This window comes from Capricornis sumatraensis, chromosome 17 (genome assembly GCF_032405125.1).
Source record: "Capricornis sumatraensis isolate serow.1 chromosome 17, serow.2, whole genome shotgun sequence".
Taxonomy (NCBI): Eukaryota; Metazoa; Chordata; class Mammalia; order Artiodactyla; family Bovidae; genus Capricornis; species Capricornis sumatraensis.
Window position 1 is genome coordinate 61,975,849 of NC_091085.1, and position 19,469 is coordinate 61,995,317.

Here is a 19,469-nt window from a genome sequence, read left to right on the forward strand (position 1 = left end):
GATGCCTGAATCAGGACAACCTCTGACTTATCTGGGTTCTGGAGATATTAAAAAGGAAGCTTACAGAATCAACGTCAGGCTGAGGACGGGGACCTTCGGTGCTGCCCAACTCTGGCCAGCCTTCCTCCTTCTGAAGCAGACCTCTAGCCACCACAGAGAACATCTCTCAGTCTTGTCTTTTTTCTAGAGATACCTTGAACCAGAACTAAAGGTGAAGAAGAAAAATCATTTGACAGCTAACCTTCAAGGGTATTAAGAAAGCAGTCAGCCTTCCTGCCCTGATACTCAGTATCCTATAATGGAAATAGCTCATACAAACACACATTAACTTGGTATCAGTTTTTAAAACTTTTTTTATTTTTTAATTTTTTTTAAGTTTTTATTTTATATTATCTACAAAGTAAAAGTTTTTCCCTTAACTTAAAAGTTGAACCACTGCAGACAGTGATTACTTCATCAAACTTGATTTATAAATAATAATCCGTCAGTTTGACGGTAAGAATTTACTGAAACTTTGTCAAGTTTAGTAAAAGGGCGTTCCAAGTCTTGATTTTTTTTTTTTAGCGGTAATAGCAGCAAGAATCACTCTTGTTACTTCTTTTGCTAGCTGATGTGTTCATGACTTTCAAGGGTCATTAAAAAATAAATAACTTCCAGTTTCAGCAAGCAGAGCTGGGGTACTTGCGGGACTCGGAAACAGCATATGGAATTATGGAACAGCCCACAAGTTCCTAAATGCCTCTACTCGGTCCAAATATCTTCCACTGCAAGTGAACTGTTAGCATTCCTATTGGATGTTACAAGAAATCAACATATATTTTTTCAAAACAAAATAATGAAATTCTAGTTTTCTGTGCTTCCAGTTGGTAGAAGCAGTAGAAGGGAGGAGGGAATTTGGCCTTTCGGTTCCTCCAGGGCAGCCTTACAACTGCTGTTGGTGGTGGGCTTGTACTGTAAAAAAGAAAAGTGAATATTTAAACAGAAAACTGGCAACACTTGCACATTAGCCTAGTGTTTCTGCAGCACATGACTGTAAGCTATCCTTGTGCTAGCTGAACAAGACTCAAAATTTAATTTACTCTGTACCCTTCCCACCCCCCTCAGCATCTGTACCAAAATGGGGAGAGGCAGGTGGGTGGGTAGAAACAGACCAGTCAGACATAAAACCATTTCAGATAAAACTCCCAAAAGAGTTGTTGTTCATGGGGTACAAAAAAGGCCTTAACATATCCCCTCCCCAAATAATAGCCAAGCACCAGTGCTGCTTTCAGAATAACAGGTTAGACTGTGAAATCTCGCCATGGCCGCCATCGAGTACTAACGCACAATCACAGGCATTCTCTCCCTGTCAGGGCATAGACTGGAGCTAATTCTATACTCAAAACCAATCCATACACAGCACTTTCTCATCAGTAGTAGTCTCCAGAGCTACAGTCAAAGTCTGCCATGGTGGTAACCCCCCACATGTCAGACTGTTGGGACTCAGGAAGGAAAACACTGCCCTGTCCAGCCTAGCGTAACAAGGAAGGCCAACTGAGTCCTAAGCATGCATCAGCTACACAGAATGCTGCTGCTGCTTCTCATCAAGCCAGATCCTGTATACCATCAGAACACACACAGCCTAGGCTCCCGGAAGCCTCAGGCCCTGACACTGAACTGATCATCACAGTCCCTACTGTGCACACTCTGACGGGTCTTGCTAGTTCTTGGATGCGGGACTTGAAGCACTGGCCCTGCCTGCCATTCGACCTGTGCGAGCAGAATGCTTTGGGGTGCCCGGCGGCCCCTGCACACACACGCCTCACCTGAAGGGTGCGTCATATAAGGGAAATGCGCTGTTGTCGAGACTGGAATGGGCTGTAGTGCACTTTGAGCGAGGGCGGCCTGGGGACCGCCGGGTGGCTGTGTCGTCATTAGCATCATTGGCGCATGGGCAGTTGGATGAGAAGGAACCATTCCTGACTGTACATGAGCCTGAAACAGAGAGCTCTTTTACGCATACAGGCAACATCTCCAGCTTAAACAACATGTCAACTGTGTTCCTTTCACTGGGTTGGGGCTCTCAGGAAAGGGCAACAGTGGGCCCTCAGGGCCCTTTCTTTCCTCTGGGGACATTCCCTAGTGGATCCATTAGTTGACCTATAGACACGCTTCACCTTTTGGCAGATTCTGCAAGGCTGAGGGGGCAGGCAACCAACAAGCCTTGGTAAAAGTCAGGGCTGCCATGTCCTAGGCGTCAGCATTTCTGATGACTGGATTCTATGTATGGGGCAAGGTCTTCACAAAGGTAAGACGATCCCTGATCCAAGTACAGCTTTCTCAAACTAATAGGAGGCTACATGCAATGATGCTTCTAGACTCTGGCTTCTATGTGGGGCCTGAATCATCCCTTTCAGATAAGGAAGCAGATTATTACATTATAAGTGGGAACTGTTAATTCCTGTTCTATATTCTCTTTGCTCCTCCCCTGCTCCTCAGCACACCTCAGTGAAGAATGAGTCAAGGCAGTGAGGAAGACTCTCAGGCCCCTTTGCTCTGCTGAAAGATCCGCCGATAAGGCAGCAGCAGGAGGAGTTGCAGTGAATGGCTCCAGTGAGGCGGGGAGGGGTATTCTGAAATCATCTGGGCCAACCCAGTGTCCCTGTATCAAGTGATAGTGAGTTCAACCATGTCTCCCTGTCAAGTTGGAAAGGTTTTAGCCCAAAGAGCTGGACCCCAGCTCTGCAAGCATTTGCAGAGCGAGGAGGACGAGTCCTCAATTCCTCCTGCAATACTGTGCACTGTTCTAGACCATGATAAGCCTTGAAGGAAACCCTGTTTTGACTCTAACACGTTCAAGTAGACCCAGGGCACATCTGGACTTCCCTGCAGATGTTAACCTTTTTGTTCTTTCAGCACAAAAACACAAAAGTGAGGTTTTAGGAACCCCAACTTACATATAAATTCACATAACTACATAGCTACCAGCCTCTGCTAGACATCTACCGGCCCCCAGGTCTCATGAAGTTCCTGATTCAGCCAAACCATGCTGTCCCACACTTGACCAAACCAGCTCCCCTCCCCACCATCAAAAGCAACTCATCCACTGCAGTGCACCACACTACAGAACCTGCCCGTTTGCTGGGGAGGATGCCCAGACTTCCCAGAGCTGTGGAACTCTAGTTATAAGGTCGCCTTCTGAGAGTTAGCTCCAACTGAGCAGCATCTCCAGCCCCACCACGCCAGAGCCTCAGGGGTGCACTGCTTGACATGAAACGGAGTTCAGTGAGGCAGTTTAAGCTGAGACCTGCCTAAGAGAGTTCTGTTATGAAAGCAGCAAAAAGAGACATCAAATACAGCCGATCCACCCTTAACAGCCCCAGGGAGGGCCTCAAAGGACAGTGTTAAAAGTCCAACTTCAGTGCAGCTCCTTCTCCTCATTAAGACAATTCAAATTGGCCCTGGATCGCATTGGACTTTAGTCAGCAGCAAACACACCTTCAACTTACGAAACTTACGCTAGAGGTGAGCCCCAAGTGCTTCCAGATCTGCTCTTTAAGAAAAATAGGAACACCTGGGCGCTTCCAGTTTCAAATCACACAGCACCAATGTACAAGGCCAAGCCCTTTCAAGAAGTACAACGTATGGTCAAAGCAGATTTAGGAATAGCCAGGGAAACAAATGGAGAGATTTCTTAGGAACTCAGGTGACTAACATTCAAGTGGACAGTCCCAGGGCAGTCATCTCAGAGTTGAGAATTTGTGAAATCCCATCTTCTTTGCCAGACCTGTGTGTGTGTGTGAGGGGTGTGGGGGGAATATGTGTACATATACGTGTATATATAGCAATGAGAAAGCTATATAAACAGAAACAGAGCAATGCAGACACAGTAAGGAAAGAACTAGGTTGCATTCCAGAGTCAAAGGTATTTTTAAGGCCTCAGTTGGGAAATGTCAAAAGACTGACCAATCAGCAACTTCACTGATTCCATTACAAAACCACACAAACATTCATTTAAGGCCAGATCACATGTATTTGAGTGGGAAAGAAGAGACAAGCAGATGGCATCACACACAGGGGTTCCTAGCCTGAAGAGCATCTGGCTCTTTGCTGCTTATCTGATAACTTTCATATCCTACTTGGTCTTCGCAAAAAGTTGGCTAAAGCAGGTTTACCTGAGGTACATGGGCCATGTGGGGTGGATTGGTGTAAGCCGGCTGAACATGAGAAGGATGAATGGTAAAGACGGTCTGCTGTGCTGCTGGGAAACTATTCTGTGGAGACTGTGTATTGGAGGCAGGTGTCATGGAAGGTGGGGTTGGCGCAAGCCCCGCATGGTAAATGGCAGACTGCTGCTGTGGACTGGCCAGATGGAGAGCCTGGGCGGCCTGGTGCTGATGGTGCTGCAAAGTGACAGCAAAGAGTACAGATTAAGAGACATTCTTTTCTGGGATACAAGCCTGATTGTCAGACTGCAAGCCCTCAACCAAGCAGTGGGAACCAAGAATACTGCTCCAGGGAACTGGAGCAAAGAGCTCCAGATGCCAGAGCTCCTTAAGTGCCTTCTTAAAAAGCATGGCTAAAGAAACTAATAGGAAAACAAACAAACAAAATCGTATCACATAAACATTAGCAATGAGAGTTTTAAAAAGTTCCAAGCGAAATTCCTTACTTTATGTTAAATTTTTCTATATTGGTAAAGTTTTCAGAACTTACCCAACCACCTTATTCTCAGTATATACCTTAAGGTGATTAAACCTGGGGGCACAGCCTGCAGTGCTATACGCTGGCTCCTAGGTGAGGCAGGGCTGCTAGGTGTTTTGGTCACGTGGTGCCTAGCATCTCGCCTGGCACTGGGAAAAACACTCAGTAAGCAGAAGGATGCAGCAGTTCTGGTGGAGGCCCCTGAGTGTCTTACCTGAACAGGACTGGGTGCGGGATGGCTCCCACCATGTTGGCTTTGCTGCTGTCCGGTGGGCGTAGCTGAAGGCTGAGGATGTGGAGTATGTGGGTGCAGGGTAGCATTAGGGTGCGCATACTGCTGAGCAAGGGAGCCAGTGGAAACTAAAGTGAAATAAAAAGGAGTGTGTATAATTGACGTGTGTGGTGGTCTTCATTGCTCTTCTATGCCTCATCAACTTTCAGCTCATCAACAGCTTTCTTGATGCTCAATGCCTAACCCATCTCTATATTTGACTCCATTTAATCCATCCACTTCTTGAAAAAAAAAAAAAAAAAAAGTCAAGTTACTGCTTACCAGACTAGCATTTTATTCAAATAACATACATACTGTATCAAAATCTAATCAGTTTAAATTTACTTTCATAACAGTCACTAGGTTTTCCTGAGAAAGCAACTTAAAAGCACAGACAGAAATAATTCAATCTCTCTCTATCTCACACACACACAGAGACACACACAGACACACACACAGCAGCTCAAGGCCATCATCTGGCTAACCTCACCATGCTACTGCCCTGGAGCTGGCGCAGTGTCCTATGGGCCCAGATGGTATCAAGGCTGCAGTAAGGGGCTGGATAAGGTGTGTGGCAAGGTCAGGGCTCTATCTTCAGGGCCAAATGACCACAATCTCTCTCAGCTGATTACAGAAGCCACTTTGCTCCTCACTTTGTTCCCTGGGCCTCCCCACTCAAGATCTCTCACCTTTGTTTTATAGTTTAGGGTTACCTAAACTATGTATTTAGGAAAACCAAACTCCCTTCTATGCATCACAGCCTTTAGAAAAAATTTTTACTAGTTAGGGTAACTTCAAAGAAAATATGATGGTTTAGTTTAAGTAAAAATGTGTTCATTAAAGGCAAGAATGCAAAGCCAATTCTTTGTAAGTGTCAGCACTGACCATACGTTGGCACAAAACAGGGACATCAGGTATTTGTTCATGTCATCCCAATACAGCAATCCGAGAATCAAAAGCACAAGATGGGTTCACTGCTTCCAGTGACTACTAATATAGCACCCTGATACAAATCTAACCATGATGTGGTTATGAGTTGAAGACAGTCTTCCCAAGACATACCTCTTAGAAGTCAATGTGTGACTTCCAGCCTTCTCTCAAATCAATCCTGAAATCCTCGAGAAGCTATGCCCATACACAGAAACAATTTCAAAATACTTCCTCACGTTCTTCATATGATGTTACACACAGGGGACTGATAGGAAGAAGCAAGCACCTTTGGGATCAGGCATCCTGACTGCAGTAGTCTAGTAGGCCAGCTGCTGAGAGTCACCAGCAGAGATGGCTCTGGGTGAATCCCATGTAAATGTTATGCAGAAGGTTAGGCACATGAAACAATTCTGTAACACTTGACATTGTAGGGACAGGGGCTACCAACATTCCAGCCCAATTGGTCATCTCCTCAACTGCATAGGTACCTTTAAAGAGAGGAGGAGAGGCAAAGAGCCAGCGCTAGGATCACCTGTGCATCCACGGCTAACACCTGGTGGGAGTATATACTAAATTAACATTTAGATTAGATTCAACATAGCACTTCTGTTTATACACTGGGAAAATCCCCTAACTATAACCATTAACATACATTGGAACATATTAACAAGAAAAACTGGCAACATATTCTCTGGGTGTTTTTTTTTAACAAGTCAGTGACTGTTACCTGGGAGGTGGAAAAATATAAGGTACTAACAGCTTTCTTGGGTTTCACAATCTCATGAATTTATGAAAATACTCTTTTTTCCTACTTCATTGGCTTATTAAAAGGCATTCATCATCATTTAAATTAACTTGCAGATCCCCACAAATTGTCTAGGCACTTAGTCTAAAAGACTTGACATAAATTTTGAACCTCTACTCTTGTAAATCTTAAACTGGAAAGCAATTCCTGAATCCAAATTCTTATTTATAAAGTTTCACAGAGGTAGACTACAGAATCTCATAGAGTTTCTACTTATTCAACCATATTTACTCAAGAAATTTTTGTACTGAAAATTTAACTTTCCTTTCTAATTACCCTGTAAGCAAAGTAATAAGAAAATAAAAAGTAACATCAACCAACTCTAGCTGGGTGCTATTTGATTTTCACGCATTAAAAAAAAAAAAAAAGAATGGCCATTACAAAGAATAATTATGCCCATGAAGTCTCATAATTAATTATCCACCAATTAGAAAAATGTTAAAACCCTGAAATTACTTTGAGAAAAATAAAGACAGAAGTATTTTTTATCATGCATTTTTAACATGCACCTCTGGATTTATTTGCCAATATTGAAAGGCTATCTATATCTCATTTACATTCACAGCACAAATACTTCAAGTAGTCCGAGCTGAATGCTTAAAAAACCCCATCTTCTCCCTATCTAAACATCAATAAACTACAATGCATTATAAGAAAAATTAAGCAGATTTAAACAGACATCATAGGCTGGAAATAAAATGTAAGCATGTCTGATTAGAAATATCTTCCTCTGTTTATTATCTTTCTGAAAAGATGCTTGCTAAGCAAGTACCTTATCCAGGAATTCTTTTCTCCTTCAAATATGAAAACTGAGTAGCTAATTGGGGATAATGTAGAAAATAGACTTTAATAGTAATAACAAAAATATACTTTGGTTCCTTGAAAGCTCACTTAAGAAAGTAACAAACACAGCTAGGGTAGAAGGGAAATTTTTAAAAGGGGAGGAGAGGTTGGGGTTGGGGTTGGGGTTTAGGCAGGGAGGGGGAGGGAGAGGGAGAGAGAGGGAGGGAGAGAGAGAAAGGAACCAAGTTAGAGTAAATGAGGAAAATAAGAGAATTAGGGAAAGGGAAAAGTGGAGAGTGAAAGGCAGAAAATTCTGGGCTTTCTTAAACTAAATCTATCATTTAACTGTTATTATTATACATACTCATTAGCTAAAGATTCCAGAGAGGTTAAAAATAAAAGTTTTTCTTAAAAATTCTGATTTAGCTCTCTACCAGACAACCACAGTCCAAAAAGTTTTCTAAGCCATAACTGATCCTACTGAAGCCAACTGAGTCCACAGAGCTGTGCATTTAATTTCTAACTAGGTTTTCTCATTTTTGGCCTTGGATGCACAAGTCATGAGAGATCACCAGCACGGCAAAACTTCAAAAATGAAACAAAATCTCCCAACTTTTAGTTTTGATGGTAAACTCAGAAGCAAAGAAATTAAGGAACGTAGAAAACTTTTTAAAAGGGGAATAAAAGGCAACTAGACCAAAAAAACAGGGCAAAAAGCTTATTTAGAAGGAGGTGGGGTATAAAGCAGCAAATTAAATTACAAACTGCAGCCCCGCTATCAGTTTCTTCTAAAAAATACTGATATTCTCTTTTAGGAAAACTTGTGCTAAGGCAGTTAATGGTTAGGTGTAATGATTAAGCTTTTAGCTACTTACCAGGAAACTGACTCGAAATCTACTAACAGAGACAGTAAGATGGTGAGGATAACTACATTTGAGACCTCAAACTGAGTACATTAATAGAATTACTGACACTGTCTTTTATATACTATACCACATACAGAATTCCTCTTCAATAGTTATATACACAGCAAGACTCCTTTTTAAAGAGCATCTATTAAAGGATTAAATTTGTTAACATTTCCTAGCACCAAATAAATAATATGTACGCACTTATTTTTGGATACCAAGGCACAATTAATGTCAAAATGTTTTCTCAATGCTTTTTAAAATTTGCCACCTAGTATATTCAGACATTCAGTTATTCCAAAATAATTTAAAATTTAGTCTCTATGATAACATTTTAATCCTTAATAGTCTTGAGAAAACAGTATTTCACATAAAGTGACCACATACTACGCTATCATTCGGTTCTGCAAGTTAGTGACTTCCCCATCCAAATACCAAAAGTCCATGAATAAGCCTTAAGGTTTCCCTACAAATAGAGAAAACAAACCTTCCAAGTTCATTTCCAAAAAAATCCCTGCTCAGACTTTCTCCATTTAAGAGCAATCATCTACCTTTCCACTGCTGAGAGAGGCTGGTATAACCCAAGGTAATCTCTGGTGGCTGCTAGGTCATGTTTTCCTGCTTAAGCTCAAGACATCCATGAGGTGTCTGGTACCTGAATATTTTAAACCTGTAGTCATGCAAAGATTGAAAATACAGGAACGCTTCTCCCCTAGTATTTCAACCCTACTCAAATAAAAATCCTTGTAAGAGTAAGTTTTTTCTTACCAGGATATATATTTTTTAAAAACTGTATATTTTACACTTGTGGCTTGTTTTGCTTTGCTATGAGAAAAGGCTGTTCAGGAAAATTTTCTCTGAACAAGGAATGTATTAAGCATTCCAAAACAGTCACATATTTGCTTGGTATGCAAAAATTTATTTCTGAAACAAGTCAATTTTTAAATTAACTCCAGCTTTCTTAAGCTGGGTTTTACTTCCTTTTTAAAAACTTTGACTTATTTTCAAATATATCTATTCTTAATGATTTTGTCTGGCACAAGGAAAAGATTGCTCAACAAGTCTACTCCCTTAACATGTATTCTTTAAAAAGTGTTTTACTGTTCAAATTAAAATTAGTATAAAAAACCCAACTCACTGGCAAAGTAGAAAGAAGGGCTTGTCTCCTTGTTGTATGGTAATTTGGGACATGCTGAATTTAGGAAATAGAAAGGTTAATTAGCCTTTTAAGGTGTGCATTTTCCTAATTTTCTGGAAAGGTTGACATATTTAGTAATTTCTTTTTGTATTCATGCATAGTTCACTTTTCTTATTTTATAAGAGATGACAAGCACTTTAAACATTACTACAAAATTAAGTAAGATGGAGCTGAAGCAAAAGACACTTCTGTATTGGGCTGTCGAGTTCCACTTGCTCATTTGCTTAAATGAAAGGAATAAAGTCATTATCTAATAAAAAGACCAACATTGCATTCCATTGAACAACTCTAATATAAAAAATATACCAATATAAAACAATATTTACCAAGTTTCATTCAAAAGACTAGTCCAATTTTGCAAATCATTACTAATAGAAACGTCACCTTACATCTTGTTCTGTAAGGTGTTTACTAGGCATCTGGTAATGGATCCAAAAATTGAGAAACATAGTAATATTAATATTAAACAAAAGTATGATATCATTTCTTATTAAACTGTCTACATAAAGGGGTGTGCGTGGGTGCATAAGTACACTTAGAAACATATGCACCAAAACGTTAACAGGAGGTTGTAAGGGAGAAGATTAATAGGTGCACTTTACAAACTTTTGCCTACTGTACTTTCGAATTTATCTGCATTAAACTACCAAAAATAAACTCAAAGAAAAAGATTTTGGATTTAACTCTTCCTGATGGCTTTAGTTAGCAGAGAAAGTTTCATTATTACTATTTCTAAAAGGGAAAACAAAACAAGATGAATGAAACAAAATCAGATGAATTTTAAGACTAGATGTTAAGGAAACAAAAAGTAACTTGTTTGGAGGAAGAGGGCAGACACAATGATGAAAGTGAAATTAAGGTCAAAGAGATGAAGTTTGTGATCCAAGTCTCTCCTAAGATAGCTAGAAAGAATACAAGGTCAACAAACTTAGAATACATTTCTCCTAGTACCTTAAATAAATGTTCAAGGATTTGTTGGCTTACTTATAGTAAATATGCCAAGAAATTTAAAAACAATAACCAGCCTTTCATTTTGCAGTCATTTCTATTCTCAAAGGCTTTTGCTATAACCATAATGATTAATAAATGACAAAAAGGTAATATAACAACTGTCATCAACATCTGGGTGCATATTTTTTGTTTGCATTAAAAAAAGATCTAGATAGGATGTAGCTTAAAAAAAATAATCCATACTAAAAATATCTAGTTCCTTTTGGAATATAAAATATAAACTGTTTAAGAGAAATGAGTAAAAAACTAGCATTTCTATGCAAATTTTATCTTACAGTTTAAAACAATATACTTAAAAATCTGTATTCTTTACAGACAAAAGAAAATGTACAAAAATTTGTAAAAGTTTAAAGTCTTAAAAATCTGTAAGATCTAAAATAAATCACTGACGAATTAATAAACTTGCTATAGCAGATTAAATTATGGTTTATTGCAGTAAATAACAAAATAATTCATTTCCTGGTGTCCTCTTCAGCCTATGAAGTGTCCAAAAGAGAACCAAAAATAATCATACCAAATCTATGTACAGCTTTGCCTCTAGCCTACCCTCATCAACAGACATCAATAAAACTCAATCTGTGTGAATCGTAGGAGAGTAATTCAGATATGGTTGAGCCAACTTTCTCCTGGCATCAAAGAAGTAGCTTTGATGACTAGTTCATTCTAAGTTTCACTGGACATTAGGTCTAGTATTTTGTTTCTTTGCAGTATTTTTCTGTTTACCACACCTGAATGGACTTCATGGTCTGAGACCAACTGCTTTTCAAATGGAAATATTTTGGAAAGTAGTTATAAAACCATTAGTGTCTCAAATACAGTATTTACTGTACTGTACTGGCTGTTTCAAACCAATGAATATCCATTCAAAAGACAAAGCCAGATGCTGGTAGTGAGTGACTACACTGAGGAGGAAGATTCCGCTCAATAGTATTACTACAGTATCTCAACAGGCATGGGCACACAAATAGCTATTCTCTAAAAGCAATGGAAATTTTAGCTCAAAAGTTTCAGATCTTATTCCAAAGGGAGTATGCCAGAAAATGGGAAGAAAGGAATGTTTTTTCCACTTGTTATATCATGATATATTCAGGAATGTATGTATAAACAATCATTATGAACTTTTCACCTAAGACTTAAGCAAACTGGAAAATTGTTGAAATATATCTAAACTGTGTAAAATTTAGTGCGATAAATCAGTGATGGCTTTTCACACATAATTAGTTCTGGTTAAGACAACCCAATGACAGAAGATCATAACTAAAATCAAAAACCAAATTAGTCTGTCAACCTTTCAATTAAATTATGGATGGGTTTCTTGAAAGGTTTTCAAAATGTTGCAAGCACATCATTTAAATTTAAAGAGTATAATCAACAATAAAAGATTTTAAGTGTGGAAAAGTAAGATCTGGCAAGTATTTTATATTAAAAAAAAAAAGTCACGTAAAATTTCTATGATTAGTGAACCAGTGGGAAAGGAGCATGTCTCCAAAAAGTAAGAAGAATGGTTGTTGCTGCCTGAGTCCTATTCCTATTAACCTACAAAATGTTATAAACTGTAATCTAAAGTTAAAAAAACTGAAAGTCTTTACATTCTTAGTCATTCAAAAAGTTTAAAGAGGTTTTAAAAAGGTCCATGCAGCTGCATGTAATATTAACTTCATTCTCATAGGGGTTGTTGTCTTTTCAACTGTACAAATAAATTTCTCTTTTCCCACTCCAAAACAAACTGAAATCCCAGTGGGAAAACTTAAATGACAGTAAAGGAGTTCTTAGAAAAGTTCAAAACAAAATTCAGATCTCAATAAAACTGGTACTACTAATAATTAAAGGTGCATTTTGAAAAATATGAGACAACTCATTAATTCTATTCTACAAAATATAAGGTGGGAATTTTATTTTAAATTCTCAACATTGAAAATGGTATTATTTTAGTACTTTAGACAGCTGCAAAGTTGACTTGTACAAAGTTCTCTGGCCACAAAACTAAGATGGTAATTTTAGTTTCGTAGTCTTATATAGTTTAATTTTATATAGAATACTTTTATCATTGCATACTGATTACACTTACAGTATAACTCTGTCTAAAGCAGATCTAGTATTACATAATTTTGACCACTTAAAATACAGCATAATGAAGAAACACAGCAGTATTATAACAACAAAAATATGCAATGTCAGTGGCCCCCAGAGTAAAGAGTGAGGGAGAATGTTTTCTTGCTAGAGAGTGCTTTCATTACGGAAAAGCCTTCCTGCATGCCTTAGGAAGAGTATACCAAATGATGTTACTGATGAGGAAGAGAAGCAAGATACCTTTCTCTACAAAAGATGCTTTCTGTTACACACATTATTACATTTTTAGTTAAAGAGAGAAATTTCAAGAACAGAAGCAGAAATGATTTGCCAAGACTTACAGACTAGGTCAGAGAGAAACAGATTCTTTTTTTAAGATTCTTGACCCTCAACGTCATAAAAAGCAGAGTTATTCTTAAACAGAAGTTTAAAACACATTAAGACACACACTGAGAAAAAACAAAAAGTGTTTCTTACCATACATCGCATGTGTCTGCTCATGAGCCCCGTACTGAGTCGCTGAAGAGGACACTAAACCAGGCTGGGCATGTGTTGGTGGTGCCATCATTCTAGCATTACCCTGTATTACAGGACTATAGACATGAGGATGCTGTGTTCAAATAAAAAATTAAGAAAAAACATTAAAGTTAGCAGATATAATCAAGTAGATTTTAGTTATGTCTTAACTTCATGGTTTGCAGGTTTCCAAAACTTCTAAATTCTAAATACAGAATTTAGAAAATTCTAAATCAGTTTGTTTTTGGTTTTTTTCTTTGAAACACCTATACTGATCAGCACCTTTCTGTTAAAAGGGGCCCCCAAATCCTTAGCTGTCTACCCCCACCATAGCACAAAATATAAGGAAAACCCCTTTATCACACTGAAACTTACTTAAATGGAACAACAGTTAAGAGTTATTAGGTCATATCAGGCTTACTTGAGACTGATAATGCGGCACATGCTGAACAAGAGGCTGATTTGGAAACTGCTGAGGACTGTAGGCGACATATTGTGTGGAATAAGCTGGTGGGGTGGCCACAATTGGTGGGCCTGCTGCTGAGGCTGGGTGCATCATGGTACTCTGATGGTGTTGGTCTTGCCGTTGTTGGGGCATATTTGGTACTGCAGGAAAAAACGATGTAATATTAGAAAATAGCATCTCCTTAGCATAAAATACATGAACTGGTCCATAAGGCTCTGCATGATTTGACACTTCTGCCTGTCTCTCAAATGCCACGCTATTCCACACCCACCCCTCTTCCGTCACTATGGGCTGTTTCCTATCATCTATGCTATTCCTTAGCCTCAATCCCCAATTCCCTACTGCCAGGTTGGAAAATTTTTACTTGTCCTTGAGGGGTCAGCTTGAAAGCCACATTCTCAGAGAGACACTCTGCGATGACCCAGAGTTGATCAAGTCCCTATAATTACAAGACTCTTACAGCATGATGAAACATTTCCCGTATTATTTCTCAGATCATCCCTGTTTGATACACTAAATTATGCCATGGCTAGAGAAGGGCATTGGATTTTACTCAAAGAAAAACAAAAATATAACAAAAAAAGTGAAAAGAGACCCAACACTAATCTTAACTCCATCTTTAAAAATTTTCCACCACTAAACTCTTGCTCATTCCCATAGTTTTCACACGCTATCTATCATGTTGCAGGTTTCTAAATAAGAGTTCTTGCCTATAATCTGCCCCATTAAAGCTCTCATTAACAGTTTAGGTCAACTGCCATCTCTGTAATGTCTTTCCCAGTCCCCCACAAAACAGCAAGCTACCTGCTCTGTGTACCTTTTTCTCACATGTTTATTATAGCACTGACTGTTGCCTGTGATGGGTTTATGGTGCTATGTTAACTAAATCACTCAAGGGAAAAAAGCTGTAAACCACCAATTCCACAGGACACAAAGAATGTGTAACTTCATTATGTTCACAAAATCATCAGAACAAATTGCTAAGGTAGAGATAATTTTTTTAAAAACATCTGAAATTTCTGCTAAACATTTGACTGTTGCTGATATGTAGGAAAGCTGGTTATATATACTTATTATCTGGTTAGAAAAGCAAGCCTGAAAACAGGAAACTAGTTAAGAATATTTTTCTGAATTCAATCTTGAGATTCCCTCATACTGAAAAAGCATATCCTTCAAGAAAGAAAAACCATCCCAAACTCAAATATCCAATGAAAGTTTGTCTATTTCTTTTTATATTTATAATCCTCACTTTTGTTTTCCCAAAAGCTAGTCAACTTTATGGATTTCTAAAAGAAAAATTCTAACTATGAAAACAATGAATACAATTGTAAACCTATACAGAGACAGACCTGGTTTTATGGTCGTGTCCCACTCCCTACAGTTTGAATCTACCTTCGAAACCACAGTTTAGATCGGCCATACTTTAGCCATTTCCTTTTGTCAATGGTTTTCAACTGGGAACAATTTTGCCTTTCAAGGGGCATTTGGCAATGTCTGGAGACATTTTCGGTTGTCACAGTTAAGGAAGGAGAGGACGCTACTAGTATCTAATGGGTAGAGGCCAAGGATGCTAATCAACGTTCTATAATACTCAGATCCCACCTTATTTAACCACCCCCCATCCCCGCCAAGAATATCTGTCCCCAAATGTTCCTGACTTCAGCATATTTTCAAACAAAACCCAATTTTTCTCACAGGATGCAAAAATGAGAACTGCATCATGTACCAAGAAGACAAAGAGGTAGTTTTGTGCAAAAAGATACTACTATCATGAAGGAAAGATATGCCCTATATGATCTAGGGCTGTGTTTCAGAAGCAAGTCCTTAATTTTCCCTGTTATTTGATGGAGTAAAGTAGCAGGATATAATGTTAACATAAAGACAGCCAAGAGCCTTCATATACCACACTTCATAAATTTACTTCATGAGTAACTACTTAGAAGATACAATGGAAAGATGAACCCAGTTTACATTAACAATAAAAAAAAGAAACTACCTGAGGCAAAAACTGAAAAAAACACTACTGAAGACAGAGAAACAGATTTAAACAAGCAAAAAGGCATAATTTGTTTGTGGATAAGAAGACAAGATAAAGATAACAATCCTCCCCTGAGTTAAAGAATATATTTATAAATTTAATGTGGTTCTAATGAAAATGCCAACTGGCAAACTTAATGTTAACATCCAGAAGTTCATACTAACAGAACAACAACAGACCCTCATCGGTCACAGAGATAATAGGAAACCAACTCATTATTTTGAGAATTGCTTTGAAATGATGGGTAGTTTAGTAACCTTTCTTTTACAAGCTGTACCTCATGGTAACCAAATAGCTTAACAAGGTAATAGTTTTTCTTTATAGAAATAGTCTAGTTAACAACTGAAGAAGAGATGATAGAATGAGAATGTCATCATTATGCAATCCTTAGTGAAATAATGAATCTAGCACTAGACAGTCACTGCCAGTGCTGCTAAAACAAACAGAGAAGAGATGGTATGAAATGTTATCCTGCATATATAAGGCAGCCAAGTTACTCCTACTATCCAAGAAAGGAAAAAAAGGAGATCAGCCATTGACTTCTAATAAAACTACACACACCATCTATGAAACATTCCATGTTAAGTTAAAAAAAAATACAACCTAAACTTAACAAGTCTTTCTTATTTATATACTATCAGAGACCTACAGGGGATAAAGGATCACTTTAACCAATACCACAGGGATCCAATCTATGAAGTTCAGATGGTGGGAAAGAATGAAGGCCAAACAAAATGGAATTAAATAAGATGTAAAGGGGAAAACCTGAGGGGGAAACTATAAATAAAAAGAGTTAATATTCACAGAGAGATAGTAATCAAATGACAGAGAAGGCAATGGCACCCCACTCCAGTAGTCTTGCCTGGAAAATCCCATGGACAGGGGAGACTGATAGGCTGCAGTCCATGGGGTCGCTAAGAGTCGGACACGACTGAGCGACTTCACTTTCACGCATTGGAGAAGGAAATGGCAACCCACTCCAGTGTTCTTGCCTGGAGAATTCCAGGGACGGGGGAGCCTGGTGGGCTGCCATCTCTGGGGTCACACAGAGTCGGAAACGACTGAAGTGACTTAGCAGCTTAGCAGCAGCAATCAAATGAAAAGTGTGGATTTTGGATTGTGGCTCAACAAGCCAACTATTAAGAAAAAATTTTAAAGGTGGTAAGAAAAATGTGCTTAGATATTTGATGGCAAGAAATAATTTATAATTTATTTTAGGACTATGCCAAAGCCTTTGACTGTGTGGATCACAAGAAACTGTGGAAAATTCTGAAAGAGATGGGAATATCAGAGCACCTAACCTGCCTCTTGAGAAATCTGTATGCAGGTCAGGAAGCAACAGTTAGAACTGGACATGGAACAACAGACTGGTTCCAAATAGGAAAAGGAGTACATCAAGGCTGTATATTGTCACCCTGCTTATTTAACTTATATGCAGAGTACATCATGAGAAACGCTGGGCTGGAAGAAGCACAAGCTGGAATCAACATTGCCGGGAGAAATATCAATAACCTCAGATATGCAGATGACACCACCCTTATGGCAGAAAGTGAAGAGGAGCTAAAAAGCCTCTTGATGAAAGAGAAAGAGGAGAGTGAAAAAGTTGGCTTAAAGCTCAACATTCAGAAAACGAAGATCATGGCATCCAGTCCCATCACTTCATGGGAAATAGATGGGGAAACAGTGTCAGACTTTATTTTTGGGGGCTCCAAAATCACTGCAGATGGTGACTGCACCCATGAAAGTAAAAGATGCTTACTCCTTGGAAGGAAAGTTATGACCAACATAGATAGTATATTCAAAAGCAGAGACATTACTTTGCTGACTAAGGTCCATCTAGTCAAGGCTATGGTTTTTCCTATGGTCATGTATGGATGTGAGAGTTGGACTGTGAAGAAGGCTGAGGGCCAAAGAATTGATGCTTTTGAACTGTGGTGTTGGAGAAGACTCTTGAGAGTCCCATGGACTGCAAGGAGATCCAACCAGTCCATTCTGAAGGAGATCAACCCTGGGATTTCTTTGGAAGGAATGATGCTGAAGCTGAAGCTCCAGTACTTTGGCCACCTCATGGGAAGAGTTGACTCATTGGAAAAGACTCTGATGCTGGGAGGGATTGGGGGCAGGAGAAGAAGGGGACGGACCGAGGATGAGATGGCTGGATGGCATCACGGACTGGATGGATGTGAGTCTGAGTGAACTCCGGGAGATGGTGATGGACAGGGAGGCCGGGCGTGCTGCGATTCATGGGGTCGCAAAGAGTCGGACACGACTGAGCGAGTGAACTGAACTGAATGGTACCTTAACTATGGTTTAAAATAAGAAATAGTCTACAACTCTTAAAGATACATACAAAAGTATTGATTAATGAAATGACGATGGTACCTAGGCTAACAGTTTAAGGGTATAAATGAACAGAACGTGTCTAAATTTTCATAATAAAAATTTACAATATAAAATAACTTTAAAAATGGCTTAAACATGAAAAACAAATGCAACTTATAAACCTCACTTGAATCCTAACTGGAACAAATTAACTGCAAAAAATATGTATTTTAACAATAGCCACAGAAATCTGAGGATATTAGGGAACTCCTGGTTAACTCTTTCTGGTATAATAATGGCACTTTCTGGTATAATAATAATAGTTTTTTGGGGTTTTTTTTTTGCATTAGAAAAGGACTTTAATATGGAAGTGAGACAAGACAGGCAGATGTGCAGAGGATAACAAGTTTCTGGGTGCTAAAAACTGGGAAACTTTTGGAGAACTGTAGTGTTTTATGTTTGTCTTCACGACTCTTTAAGAATTATAAAATACTTACAAATAAAATAGTGTATCAAGGATATGCTTCAAAACAATCTGAGGGGGGAGAGGTGTTGTAGATGAAACAAAACTGACCGTGAGTTTCTAACTGTTAAAGCTGAGTGATGAGTACTTTTACACTGATGTACTATTCAAACTGCTTATATGTATATGTTTGAAATTCTCAATAAAAAGTTTTAAAAGTCAACTGATTTTTTAGTAGTCAACCTGAATATCAAGTTCATATGGAAAAATAACTGAAAGAAAAGTCAAAAGCACTTGAGGACAAAAAAATCAATATTGGGAGTGGATGGGTGGGAAAGTAGTCTATCTAAAGACAAACAATTTAACAGAATGGAAGAGAAAATCCAGATATAGATTTAGCTATACATGGATACTTAATATAGGATAAAAATGGCATTCCGTAGCAGTCTGTTTTCTGATCTTAATGGAATGAAAAAATAAACAGAAATATCAATACATCCTAAATAACCAAATATTTGGAGATTACAAACACATTACTAAGATTTAAAGCCCTTTGGTTAAAGAAATCGTTAAGAAAATATTCTGAATGAAATATGAAAATATAACACATCAAGTTTTAGGGATGCAGCTAAAGCAATGATTACAAATGTATAGCTAATGCAACGCAGGGGACATAGGTTTGGTCTCCAGTCAGGGAACAAAGATCCCATTATGTCGTGAAGCAACTAAGCCTGTACACAACCACCACTGAGCTGGTACACTCCGACTAGGGAGTCTACAATGAAAGATCCCGCATGAGTAAATGAAGATCCCATGTGCTGCAACTAAGACCCAAGGCAGCCAAATAAATTAATAAAATTTCTTAAAAAAAAAAAATCAGTAATCATCAAAAAAATGGACATTAAAATTACAATGAGGTAACAGACCACTATACAGGCTAAAATTAAAAAAACAAACAATACCAAAGTTGGCAAGGATGTAGAGTAACCATAATGCTCATTCATG

At 38.5% G+C, this 19,469-nt stretch overlaps 1 protein-coding gene across 2 annotated transcripts in view; it reads right to left on the bottom strand.

The window, feature by feature from the left end:
• Positions 1-293: 293 nt before the first annotated feature.
• The window catches only part of ATXN2 (ataxin 2), a 100,885-nt gene continuing 81,709 nt past the window's right edge, over positions 294-19,469 (bottom strand). For both annotated transcript variants that reach the window (XM_068990346.1, XM_068990345.1), the window contains exons 19-25: positions 13,597-13,781; positions 13,137-13,269; positions 9,519-9,572; positions 4,898-5,043; positions 4,155-4,382; positions 1,806-1,974; positions 294-951 (exon numbers count right to left, since the gene is read on the bottom strand). In XM_068990346.1, coding sequence (XP_068846447.1) covers positions 923-951; positions 1,806-1,974; positions 4,155-4,382; positions 4,898-5,043; positions 9,519-9,572; positions 13,137-13,269; positions 13,597-13,781 — 944 coding nt within the window. In that variant the 3' untranslated portion in view covers positions 294-922. The remainder of the gene's footprint in view (positions 952-1,805; positions 1,975-4,154; positions 4,383-4,897; positions 5,044-9,518; positions 9,573-13,136; positions 13,270-13,596; positions 13,782-19,469) is intronic.